The sequence below is a fragment of the Adelges cooleyi genome, unplaced genomic scaffold (genome assembly GCF_023614345.1).
Source record: "Adelges cooleyi isolate 19-005CV unplaced genomic scaffold, UGA_ACOO_1.1 ACOO_flye_CR_arks_rails_tigmint_CR_PRNA_41, whole genome shotgun sequence".
Classification (NCBI taxonomy): Eukaryota; Metazoa; Arthropoda; class Insecta; order Hemiptera; family Adelgidae; genus Adelges; species Adelges cooleyi.
The window spans coordinates 4,568,702-4,581,558 of record NW_026096090.1 but is presented as its reverse complement, the minus strand read 5'-3'; the positions used below and the strand labels follow the sequence as shown (position 1 = coordinate 4,581,558).

At 34.0% G+C, this 12,857-nt stretch overlaps 2 protein-coding genes across 4 annotated transcripts; one reads left to right on the top strand and one right to left on the bottom strand.

Moving 5' to 3' along the window:
- Positions 1-163: 163 nt before the first annotated feature.
- On the bottom strand, positions 164-6,433 carry LOC126841801 (intraflagellar transport protein 88 homolog). 3 transcript variants are annotated; one of them, XM_050578457.1, is made up of 13 exons: positions 6,396-6,433; positions 5,039-5,217; positions 4,904-4,954; positions 4,287-4,474; positions 4,023-4,218; positions 3,503-3,720; positions 3,190-3,421; positions 2,656-3,000; positions 2,218-2,552; positions 1,859-1,970; positions 1,541-1,775; positions 465-872; positions 164-393 (listed from the first exon to the last, which is right to left on the bottom strand). In XM_050578457.1, the coding sequence occupies exons 2-13, from the start codon at positions 5,183-5,185 to the stop codon at positions 275-277; spliced, it is 2,586 nt and encodes an 861-aa protein (XP_050434414.1). In that variant the 5' UTR covers positions 5,186-5,217; positions 6,396-6,433; the 3' UTR covers positions 164-274. The 3 variants fall into 3 exon arrangements, with proteins under 3 accessions (XP_050434414.1, XP_050434415.1, XP_050434416.1); XM_050578458.1 differs by lacking the exon at positions 6,396-6,433 and adding an exon at positions 6,258-6,337; XM_050578459.1 differs by lacking the exon at positions 6,396-6,433 and adding an exon at positions 6,154-6,220.
- Positions 6,434-6,563: 130 nt separating this feature from the next.
- LOC126841792 (centrosomal protein of 104 kDa) lies at positions 6,564-12,762 on the top strand. The gene is made up of 17 exons (XM_050578447.1): positions 6,564-6,816; positions 7,007-7,077; positions 7,524-7,688; positions 7,771-7,997; positions 8,067-8,232; positions 8,307-8,518; positions 8,588-8,838; positions 8,912-9,040; positions 9,105-9,234; positions 9,309-9,538; positions 9,905-10,042; positions 10,102-10,233; positions 10,612-10,825; positions 11,780-11,985; positions 12,070-12,212; positions 12,279-12,380; positions 12,446-12,762. The coding sequence occupies exons 2-17, from the start codon at positions 7,035-7,037 to the stop codon at positions 12,580-12,582; spliced, it is 2,625 nt and encodes an 874-aa protein (XP_050434404.1). The 5' UTR covers positions 6,564-6,816; positions 7,007-7,034; the 3' UTR covers positions 12,583-12,762.
- Positions 12,763-12,857: the final 95 nt, after the last annotated feature.

Genomic DNA, 12,857 nt, shown 5'->3' with positions numbered 1-12,857 from the left:
CAAGGTTTAATATATGCAAATTAGTTACAAACCTGATATAAAAAGTCAGTATTCAAATATTCAACTATTTATTTTCAATAATGTATCTGATAAACGTAAATTATCAATAACGTTTTTTGTTACAATTATTTGTTATATTGTAAATAATTTATATTTTCTTCTATTTAACTTTTAGGAATAAGCACTTATCACTAGTTACTGTACTTGTGCCTTAAATGACGTTAATTTCATATAAATAATGCATATTAAAAAAAAAATGTGTTATCGAATATCGTCATTCTGGTAGAAGGTCTTGCACTTGTTCATCTGCAAATTCTTTTTCTAAAGAAGTTATAGGTCTTGTAGTGGATGTACGAGGTCTCTGCAAAGGTCCTATTGGGTCTGTGTACGTTTCTATAAAATATCATATATTTGTATTACATACAGCTATCTTTTATATTAAAATATTATGATTTTAAAGTTACCAATAATGGTTTTTATTTCTTCATTGACGTATACATCCATGTCACCTGTAACATTTTGACCGTATGCGCTTGTCAATGGCATTGACGAACCGATCATTGCTGTTCCACCTCTGGCTGTTCGGGGACGATTAGATGTATCTCCGACTTTAGGAGTATTGTGTACATATATGTTAGTTTCTCCAGAGGCCGACGATTTTGGAACAAAAATGTTTTGATTTGTGTTTGATGTCATTGATGTGTTCATGCCCGTACCACCTCTACTTTCCATCGTCTTCCGGTATCCCGTACGAGCCGTACTTATACGATCTCTTATGTCTTTTGTTTTCTCCGCTTTCCTTAACATTTCACTATACTCGGATACTTCTTTTAGGCCCAAATCGGTACATATTCTGATCAACAATTTTAAACCTGCCATCAAAGATTTTAAATTTATTATGATACATTCATGTAAATGGTGGCATTTTTTTTTAGTAACAGCAACATTCTAGACCCGAGTGTAAAAAAGCAGAACTCTGGAGTTTTTCGAAAAGTTGAATTATACTTTTGGAACAGATGGTTAAAATCTCCGCAATGAAACAGTTATTTGATCTCGAAAATAAAAGTTCTAATGGAAATTTCTGCTGATATTTGTATTATTTAATAATACAAATAAATAATAAATATTCTACTGGAATTAATATTAAATAAATGATAATATCTTGAAATTTGATTCCTGTTTAAAACCTGTATATATATTCACTGCGCATTGATCTAATACAACTGAATTGCTTAGTAATGTTATGTTATAGTACTTCTAAAAGAAGTACACAAACATAATTATTACTGTTCTTTTGTTTTAAAGAGGAGTCGACATAAGCAGCTACTCGTGTGGCTGACATATTAATTAATAATTATAGCAAATAAGTAATATATTTTGATTACTTATTGTCTCAGGCATAATAACCAAATGTGTTAATTGTTTGTCAAGTAAGTTTATTATTTCTTTATTAGAATATTAATAGGGCAAATTTTTATAATTTATTACAACTTTGGAGGAGGGACTGGTGGTGTTACCTGAGAGATTGTAAGAAACTCACATTCGGTGTTGTCAGGAAATTTATTAAGCACGTCTTTGTAGGTCTGGAAGGCTAATTGATAGTTGCCTGCCCGGCGGTAACAAGATCCGATCAACATGAGCCATTTTGGTTCAGAGGGCTGCATAAGAGATGCCTGTTCAAAGTAATCGACGGCTTTTTCTGGCACTCGCATTTCCACGAAATACGCTCCCAACCAATCCAACACTTCCAGGTTAGAAGGATAATGTCGATAAGACTGAGTGTTAATAAAAAAAATGCAATCAATTGCCACCAGTATACAAATTAAAAGTCAATTAGGAAATACAAAAAATTATTAACCTCGTAATAGTAATGGTATGCCTGTTGCTTGTCATTCATATTTTCGTAGATGTCCCCAAGCTTTTGCAAAACGCCCACATCATCCGGAACTATGCTCAGCAGTTGCAGATACCTTTTGTAAAAAAAGATGCAAACAATAAATGAGATTGGTTAGATAACAGTTCTTCAAAGTGTAACTAATCTGAAATTTCTCATCTCCTTTACTACCAAACGTCCTTCTCTCAGCTCTCTACAACTATAACAGCAAAATGATGATGACAGAAATAGATAGTTTTTTTTAAAAAATTGTTTCATTAAGATACATACAACGTCTAGAAATTAACCTAACCCGACGCGGGCCAATTTATGTTAAGTCTCACCACTCGATGGCCTGCTCCAGATCGCCTATCATTCCGTTGAGTGATGCTATCTGATATATGACTTCAGGATGGTTGCTAATGATCACGTGAAGTTTTTGGAAACAGTCGATAGCGTCGTCTAGGTGTCCTAGCTGCTTGTTGGCTAAGCCCAAGTTATACAAGGCCTCCGAGCACAATGGTTCGTTTTCCAAGGCTAACGTGTACAGCTCTTTAGCCCTGTAATAATCTTCTCTGGCAAAATAGCAATTACCATGGTTAACACACGCCAGCGCGTTATATGAATCGGTTTCGCGAGCCGCCAATGATGTCTTCTGAGCTTGCTCTAAATCGCCTTTCTAGAAGCAACAAAAGATATTTACACAGTACACACTTATGCACTTTCGCTCGGTTAAAACTTCAAAATTCTGAATTCATATGTTTGTTTATAAGAGAACTCACCAAAAAGTGAATGAACGACAAGTTCGTGGCCGCCGCACTAGCCACTTTGCTGTCTTTGTTGTCAAATGCTTTTAGTGTGTCTATGGCCGATCCAATGTCGTTTTGGTATAGGAACCCCACGGCTTTGTTTATCTCTAGGTGACCGGCCAGATACGAATACCTCGAGCACTTAATGGTGTCCAAACACCACGTGTAACCCTCTGTAAAGGTATCCTCGATGACGGAAGATATCAGGTGGGCCGCTTTTAATACGGTCTTTTCGAAATTTAATTTCAACTGTTTTTCGTACTTGGTCAGTGAATCGGATTTGATGACTTCTGCCAACAACGCAGCGTCGACGTCGTCCTGCAACAAATTTGAATGCATGAATTATTATTACACATATAGGACAGACCCAGTAAAGCACCGAGGCATCAATTTGCTAGCCAACCATGTGAGGTATACTGAAAGGTAATTGTATTGTTTACCCCGGTGCTCGTCGTATCAGTCATTATACTTATAACTGTACTGTAAGGTCCTATGCTGTTTTCTTACAGAATGCGCCGCGTACTTGTCTTCAAAATCGACATCCAAAACGATTTCTAACATTTGTTTGAACAAGAGTTTAAGTTTTTCCTTGTTGCCCAGCATGTAGTAACACACGATGGCATGCAGACCAGCCTTGACGGTGGGTTTCTCGTTCATGATATAGTCGAAATTAGAACAGGCATCCTCGTATTTGCCCATTTTCAAAAACACAACACCCACATTGTGAGTGATTGCTCGTCTGTAAACATATTATTTAATCATGTGATTCGGGCGACTAAAATTATCTAAATCCAATAAATCTATTAACTTCATGACCTACTTGAAACTTTTGTTGGTGTTCGGCACCTGGTCTAACGCCATTCTGTACATTTTTATCGCTTTCTCCGGTTGTCCTATCTTTTCGTAAATGTTAGCTACGTTCACGCGCATCCGAGCCCCATTTTGAAAATAACGATTTTTTGATATCGCTTGATACGTGTTTAGAGCTTCGGTATACATTTCGTTGGCCGCGTATTGGTTTCCCAATGTAAATAACACCTAAATATATTAATAATAGTACAATTATACGGTAATTTTTCCATAATCGAAATCTTTAGTTATACAAATTTGCAGTTTCGACTTTTGTTAGCTGTTGTTACGTGAAAATCTGTGTAGAAATACTTTATTAAATGTATATCGACACCAATAATTTATGGTACAGTTTTATTTTGAGAGTTCATAACCTTTATGATGACATGGAATGACGAATAACGAACGAGTAAGATATCTACCATAGTATAATTATTTACACGATAGGTATAACGATTTTAAAATAATAAGCCAATAGAATTGGAATGTACCAAAAATGTCAAATCAATATTGTGCGAGTCATTGAATCCAGCCTGTTCTTGCATCCTGATCAGACTTCTTTCCTTATTCGATGCGTCTTTGGCTTTCTCCAACCCCAGCTGTGGATCTCCATTAGCTTCGGCCAAGCAAGCTTCATCGACCATGTCGTGAATTCGTTTCTCTAGCTTTTTTATCTTGTCTTCCATTCTGCAATAAATAAAATAACAACTTGAAAATGCCTTTTTTTTATACAAATCAATATACAATGGCTATACCTTTCTTCTTTGTTCGGTTCGGACATGACCATCATATTTCTTGACGGTTGACTTAGGACATCGTTGTTAGTCGAAGAATGTGACGTATATCCTGCGCCTCGTACAGCTGTCGCCGGCCTGTTTGACGATTCCGAACCACTCCTTGAACTTCCCGGCCTCAACATTAACGCTTGCGGATCTTTCATTTGCTTTTAAAAATTGAATTTTATTTTATTTCCAAGATCAGATATTGTGTGATTATATTATATAATAAAATCTATAAGAACTATATAATATTAATAAGCAAGTTACGAAAAGGAGGCTAGAGTTCTAGAGTCTAGACCATTTAGATTTTATTAATTAAAACTATTTTCATTAACTATTGCATAGACATAATAATGATATTTATTGCTATTAAAAATTCTATTACCTTTTCGAAATTGTTATCGGTTTTTGTTATTAAAATAAAGTTCCGTTTGTTATGGTAATTGGTGAGAAGGAGAGGGTGGGGTTAGAGACAAATCTTAAAGCTACCTAAGAATTTATGAACTTCAACAAAGTTGTTAAGACCAAAAATAATTAGACCATATCGTGGAAATTGTCTGGCTAAGTTCCAGAATATTAATTTCTATACTTACGGGGGTGGTGGCGAATGGTAACGGAAGACCCGTTGGAGTCTTGGTAGACATCTGAAAAAATATTTATAAAATCGCTCTATTATGCTATAATTTATTTTTTATTTATGCGATTACCTTTATTATCTAATTGCTTACCGATGTTCTCCGACTGTAAGATGATCGCAACGCTTGTCTAAGGATCTCTTCCGGGTCTTCTTTAGCTCCGTCCAGATGATAATCGTATTGAGAATACATTTCACTGTCGTAAGCGTTAAACTTATTCTTCACGTGCGCAGGATCCATTTTCGATTAGGTTTTTTAAAGAATTAATTTTACTGTAGAAATAAACAATATTACACAAAAACCTGATCGTGTATTTTTTGAACTAATGATAAAATATGATACCCGAGATTAGTGTATACATAAATGCGTCTCTATGGTAACGTTTAATTCAAATGTACTAAGTAGTGAGTAGGTACTATAAACCTTCAAATACTTTATAAACATTTCTAGTTCTCGTAGTTTGCTTTAATTTACTTTTAAACAGTGGTACAGTATACTATATTTATATTCAAATTTAAAAAATGTAAACAAAATCTGATGTAATTTTTTTTTTAAAGAAAGCTAACGAAGTAAAAGGTGTTCATAATTTGTCCAATACGTGTCGATCAAATTATCAACGAACGTATGGTATACGTAGCAACTTAATCTAAATTTATTAAAAAAACGTATTTACTCGTAGGTTATATCCATAACAATATTATGAATATAACAATAGTTATACAAAAATTACAATTTTCAAACTACTATTTTAATACTATTTGGAAACTAGAGAAAAATGAAGTTAGACTCATGAAACTAAATCATTACAACGCAGAACCCTGTTCATTTTTTATCGATGAGTTTTTATAATGAGTATTAGTTCGATAACTAATAGATATTTTAACAAATATCAATTAATCAATCTAAAAATAGCATTAATCAAGGCGCATTGTATAGACAATTTTTTACTTAAACTATAGAAATTTGTAAACGTATATTAACACAGGAAAGAGGGATTTTAATATTTAAATATGTTTTCAACTTTTATAAAGTATACAGGTTCTATTTTTGTGTAAAAACATATTTCTACTTTGAACAGTACGTTCTCGAAAACACTGCGATTTAAGTTTTGAAAAAAGTAAAAACATTTGAATTCTTCATAGCATTTACTTCATAACTTTAGAATAATTTGTTTTCTACTAAAAATACGTAGGCGTATAGGCGTATACCTTAATGCTTTAATGGGGTTCAAATATAAATTCGTATTTATTATTTACATAATTTTGTAGATTAATGTGAATTACTATTGTATGAATATAATTAGTGTAATTACTTATGTATACAATTGTATGTATTTAACTATTTGTAGGATGTTCCCGCCCGAAATAAACGATACTTCACACATAAAATTTGTTTTTGTATTATAAAATATATATGAACCACCGGGTCACAGAAAAATATTGGTGCTTACCGCCTAACACACTCGGCATAGCTTTTGTATTTTCTACCCTACGGAAAAGTAAGGGCACGCAACAACAGCAGCGACCGGCGGCAGACTTTATTGATTGCTCTCCACTTTTGCAGTTGTGCACCCCTTTTTATCACAAAGCGTTCTGAGCGCACCAAACGGAAAATCAAAGAAAACCAAAGTGGGAGAATTGAGAGATGGATGATAGGACACTGAAAAACGAAAACTAACGCTAAAACATGTTGCGTGTTACCGAATTGCTTTACCGATTGATTGGTTTTCTCTTATATAGTAACTACTATCTATAAAAAAAAAAAAAAAAAACAATATAAAGTTCGCTATCGTCGTAATGAATTGCTGTGAATTATGTGAACAACGAACTAAGTGCTTCAGACAAAAATCAAACGCCGCTAACATCTCAAAGGTAAAGGATATCGGTTTTGTCGGTATAGTTAATTATTTACTAAAATACTACTTTTTAACTCTTTACTATATTTATAATAATTTTCTTGCAATTAGAGTTGCACTAAATAAATGTCAAGTTATATTTCAACACACTTATATTGTACTATAGATAATAAATATAATTAATAACACATTTGTTGTTTGTGCAGTCTACACACGTACACCACAAGACAAGCGATGCAAACAGGAAAAATAGAGTTCACGGTTGTTCATAAAACGAGTTAGTTACGCTTGATTAATTGATTATAATATATTAATATGTTATGTGTTTAAAAAGTAGAGTACAATAATTGAAGAGGCGCATAGCTAAACAGCTTAACCCACAAACTATTATTTCAAGAAAAAGCCAATTGTAATTTTTTAATGCTAGAGCCAAAGAAACTAACTTCTGCAATTTAGTGGATATATTTTTTAGGACTAAGTCAGTTTGATTTCGAACTACTGTATTCTTTTACATGTTACGTAATAAAACGAAATTAAATTTTTTTCTGGTTGAGCTGTTTTTGTGTTAGGCGCGTCAAAGATTATATATCTTTACCTTTTAGTTTATTATACAAATAATTGTATTTAATTATTCAAGGTTATCTTAAAAATTATTTCAAATTTCTTCTAGTTTAGCAACTATGTAAATTTAAGTATACAAATCTGGACTTTTTTTTTGTACAGGCGAAGATGCGAATTATCAAAGTTTTGAGCTTAACCAGCATGGTCCGACCGTTAAGGGATGGAAATCGTCTAAAAACTGCGAGTATCCTCAAGAGTTGGTGCTCAGACTCGCCGAGACCGCCATAGTTCATCAGATCCAAGTACTGTCTCATCAATTTTTGATATGTAAGTGACACTTTTAGTAAAATTTCCTTAATACTAATTTGCTAGAATAGCAAGTTCATTGTTATGTGCGTGTCGTTTATAGCCAGTAAAATCGAAATATGGATTGGGCCGGAAGAACATGGTGAAACGGAAGATCCGAGTGCATTGATCTATGAATATTTGGGTTATGTTACGTTGAACGACAACGACGGAAGTCAAGTGAAGAGCAGAGAATTGAAAACTATATCGTTGCCTTTGTCCAGTCCGACCGATTGCGTGAAGTTCATTTTGCACGAGAACCATCAGAACGCTTTAAATCGTTTTAACCAGGTTTGTGATATTTGATAGTCAACATTATTTGATGAGAACATTTTTAAATGACGTGGAATTGTCTTTAAGGTGAGTTTAATCGGAGTGCAAATTTTCGGCGAAAAACAGAGCTGCGGCGACCAAGGAAATTTTCACGGCTCTGTTTGTGACGACTTAGCGTTCGAAATGTACGTGGATAAGCAGATGGCCATCGTCATTAGGACTCTAGAACAAAGAAAGATAAAAGCCGTCCAAGGTAAGTTTTCTATAGGGTTAGGCCTAGGGCTATAAAACAAGTTATTAGCACTTTAAAAAAACTTGTATTTACAGATGAGAGATTCGAATATGCTCGAAAACTGAAAGCCGCCATGACAGAGTTGAGGTCAGCCGGTGAAAAGTTGGGCAAATTGGAACTATCGAAAAACCATGCCATCCACAATGAAGACTATGCTAAAGCGAAAAAGAAAAAGGCCCAAATGGAAGAGTTTAGGGCGCAGATTTTGGCTGACAACCGGGTGGACGATCTCCTAGAGAAAGACGGAGTGAGTTAAGATGGCATTATACATGTTTCTCAGTAGTTTTATCTAACTTTTACCCTTATACTTGTAAAGCCATTGATGGTCAACGACGAGGAGCCTGAAGGTCTAATGGACAAGACCCCAAACTCTGTCACGAGTGACTCCATCAAGTTGGTCGAAAACAACGGGATTTCACCCTCGGTCACTCCTCGAGGGATGACGGACAAAAAATACAAACAAGAAATCCTTCCGGAAAAAACTGAAACAGAAGCGGTCGACGAACCGGATGTTTACCACAGTCCGGTATCCCCACTCCACTACCCTGAAAATAGCCCCAGAGACAGGTAAACACATAGTTAAAAAGCTACACAAAGAAATCGTCATAATTCTACTTCTAACGGTTGTCTTGTGTTGTAGGTCGCCGAAACTTCAACAGACCATAGTGTCCAAATCGATCTCGTTTAGAAGACCGAAACCAATCCGTCCAAAGTCCAACAAAACCAGTTACGAAGCGTATGACGAACAATCAATTCCTGCTCAAAGATTGTAAGCTACTCTTCCTTATTTGTACTCATTCATAGAATATTAATATAACGTTATTGATTTATAGCTGCCAGACTCGGAACACTCAGGATTTAGCGACGACACAATTGAATGGTGGGGTCGCAGGTACGTTCAAATTAAGTGAAAGAGATAAGAAACAACTTTCAATCCCTATCACTGTGTTTGGACTCTCAATGGTAAGTACCAACTAAGAAGTAATACTTAAATTAAACACGATAATACCCCTACGATGACGATTATACTGTTTCAGGTCAAGCATTTTTTCTCCAAGCAATATTCCGATAAGGTAGAGGGTCTGAAATCGATGGAAGGTTCTATTAAAAACTTCATGGTCGACGGCGATTCACGTCATCCTCCTAACAAAATTACTAGAGCCGCTGTCCAGCTATTGCATCGGACTTTAAGAGACAAAGTGTTCGCCGTTTACAATTTGTCAGCCAACATTATACGCTTTCTTTTTTCGGAATTTGTCCCTGGAAGGTAAAATACGTACCTACGGCGTAACGTTATTTTAGGAAAATATAATATCCGTTATAATTTAATGGCTGCTAATAATTAACTGTTTAATATTTAAGTACCTAGATATTATTGAGAGTATACCTACGTATTTCAATAATAAAGTAGACGTGTTCATTATTTAATAAAATGAAAATTGTATTTTAAGTTGTTAGGAACGAATATTAGGAATACCGATTATTTTCAAATTTTACTTTAGACCCAGAGTTTACTAAATTAAATTATCACTACCATTTTGTTAGCCCCGTATGAGGAGGCCATTTCCCATTAAACAATTTTTTTTTAAATACCACTAAGCTTTATGTAAATTAACGGGCTTATTGTTTTTAGGGTATCGACTGGTGAAGCTTCGCGTAGCGTTGAGACGTTGCTACCAGAATTGTTAGCTAAAGCTGGTGACACCACTTCGAGGATACACAACATAGCGATACATACGATATTAAGTGTAGCCGACGTACCTGACATAAGGTTGAAAATCGAAATCATATTATTAATAACTATCAATAAGTTGTCGTTTATTTTCACAGGAAACTCAACATAATACAAACACACCTGACGCGTTTATTCACAGGCAACATACATCCTAGATTGATACTTAGTCGTTTGGAAATGACTGAACAACTGATAGTTAGCCAAGGCGTGTCTTCGGACAAAAACAGGTTACTAGTTCATGTCGACTTCATGGTAGTGTAGTTGATAATTTTACCCATCATCTTAAGAAGATTCAAAATCACATTTATCCTCAGCATAAGCTTTATTACAATAAATAATCTCTACGTTTTTAATAATCAGATTAACGTTAGCGAGTATCATTTTTGAATTTGCCGATGAATAATGAATGCACTGTTACAAAAGTAACGGAGGAACTTTAAAGATAAGATAAATTATAATATTACATTTTACTTGAATGTAATCGCAGTTATGAAATAATTAATAAGCAGAGTAGTAGTTAACTTTTCGTATTTGCGTTTTCTTCTGGAAACTATTTAAGTAGTTTTATTTTGCCTTGATGTCTGATTTCTGAATTGTTTACATAGCGGAATGACGTGTCGTACCTTATGCGAATTCGGAATGTCGGCTATTCATCACCCAACCGAAGCCGTGCGAAAAGCTGCTGAAAGAATTCTGCTGCACGTTTACAAAGTGAACCCTCGATTCGTTCGCAAGCAATTGCCCCCAGATGACGAAATTACCAGAAGAAACATATTATACAGACAGCTAATGCAAGAATTCGAACGCATTGATTTAGAAGTACGTGTAATTTATCATTGTAACCATCATGTAATTTATCATTCGACTTCCATTAGCTGATGACTGATGTCAATCGACATTTAAATTTCAAATAATACGAACTTTACACTGTAAAGTGTATATTATATTATATTAAATCTAACTATATTATAAGTTATAACTAATATTGAAATAGGATATATACTGTCGTAGGCTGAGTTAATATTTCGGAGGGAAGGACTTGTTAGTCCAATGAGAGATTTTCATCAAATACAAAAAATAATTATATGAATGTGTTAAAGCTTTCACGGTTTGAATTATTATGTGAATAATTTTCAGATGTATTCATGTCTTCAGTTTTATGCTTACATTTCGGACTTATTACAGAGTCCATCTTCGAAGCGATAGTCTGTCTGTGTCGTACCTATATAATGTTCGTTTCCTACCGCTATTTGCGTCCCGTGGTATCTCGACACACACGTCATGTGTACTTGTATTCTGTGCTTTTTTTCATTCTTTTCATATCGTCAGCCTATAGTTAGTAAAGGGCGTAAATCCAAAATACCAAATTTTACTCTAGAAGGAAAAACGTATCAATATTATTATTCAAAGTTTTGAAAATAATTATTACTAACTATTTATCACACATTTCATGTAGAGTAATGCGTGCCGATAAAAACAACTCTACCGCACTCAACTTTCCATCTTACCCTTTAACCTTTAATAACTTAAAAAGTAATTATCCAAAACTGGCAATAAAACAGTCAAACTATTCTCAATAAAATGGCTATCTTGAATTTTTTTTATAAAAAATGTACCAAAAAAAGTAAAACAGTATCAAGAGTAATACAAACTGTAGTGTTTATAGCGCAAATGAGTACAAATTAGTTTTAAAAAAATATTGACTAGAACAAAAGTTATTTATCAAACATTTTTGGGACACTGCCCGAGTTAATATTTAGTTTTATATTTTAGAGGAGATGCGAGATAAGCACGAGTAACAACAGCCAATGTAAATTAGTGAGATCTACAAGTGAAAATCATTCAACTTTTAACCACAACAGTGAAAACAACGTGTACAATGCGTTGAGTAGTAAAAATAAATTGAGTTCAAGTTCCTCAGCGAGCGTAAACGAGTTTAATGATAATGGACAAAGTGAGAGTAGCTCGTCAAAATGTCAGTGAGTAGCTGTTGTTTTCCTCGTAATTTAAAGCTAGTTGAAAAGTATTACGAATTGTTTTTTTTTTTTTTGCTATCCCTGAAGCCGCTGTACTTTTTGCAAAAACGAGTCATTTTTCACAGAAGAAGAATTGAATATTCATTTTTGGAAATTTTGTCCTCTGTTGATGCGATGTGAACACTGCTCTGAAGTCATCGAAATAATGACACTCCGGCATCATCTACTGAGTAATGATTGTCTAATAAGTTAATAATTAAACATTTATAAATTAACAGTCGTATGGTTGGTTTCAGAGGACTGTGATTACAAAGATAATTATAAAACGTGCAACTTGTGCTTAGAAGTGATCAAGAGCGATTTTCTAGAACATCATGTATTGGGACCAGCATGTGTCAGTAAGTATTTACTATTGAAATCAGAACTATCCGAAATTATCAATATTTTAATGTTTATCTGATAGAACGAAATTCAATAAGCAACACTTGCCCCTTGTGCTCAGAGGACATAGGAAGTGACCTGGAAGATTGGAACAAACATTTAAATTGCCCAAGTGCATGTAAAAATCATCCGAGAAAGAACTACTTAAAAAAATATTAACATCAGCGTTTTTTTTTTGTATTAAAAAAATATTAGGTATTTTTATGCTAAAACTTATTTTGTCTTCTTTATAGGTACCCAATTGCCAAAAGTAAAATTGTAACTTCTAGAACTTGACTGATTTATTCAAGCAGTTTTTACTTAATTTATCAAAATAAAATTAATAAATAAAACGTTTATCTATAAAAAAAATATAAGTTTGTTTTTATACTAATTAGGTTATTACCGACTTGAAATGTAATAAATTGATTTTCGTATTTAAAATACCCTATATT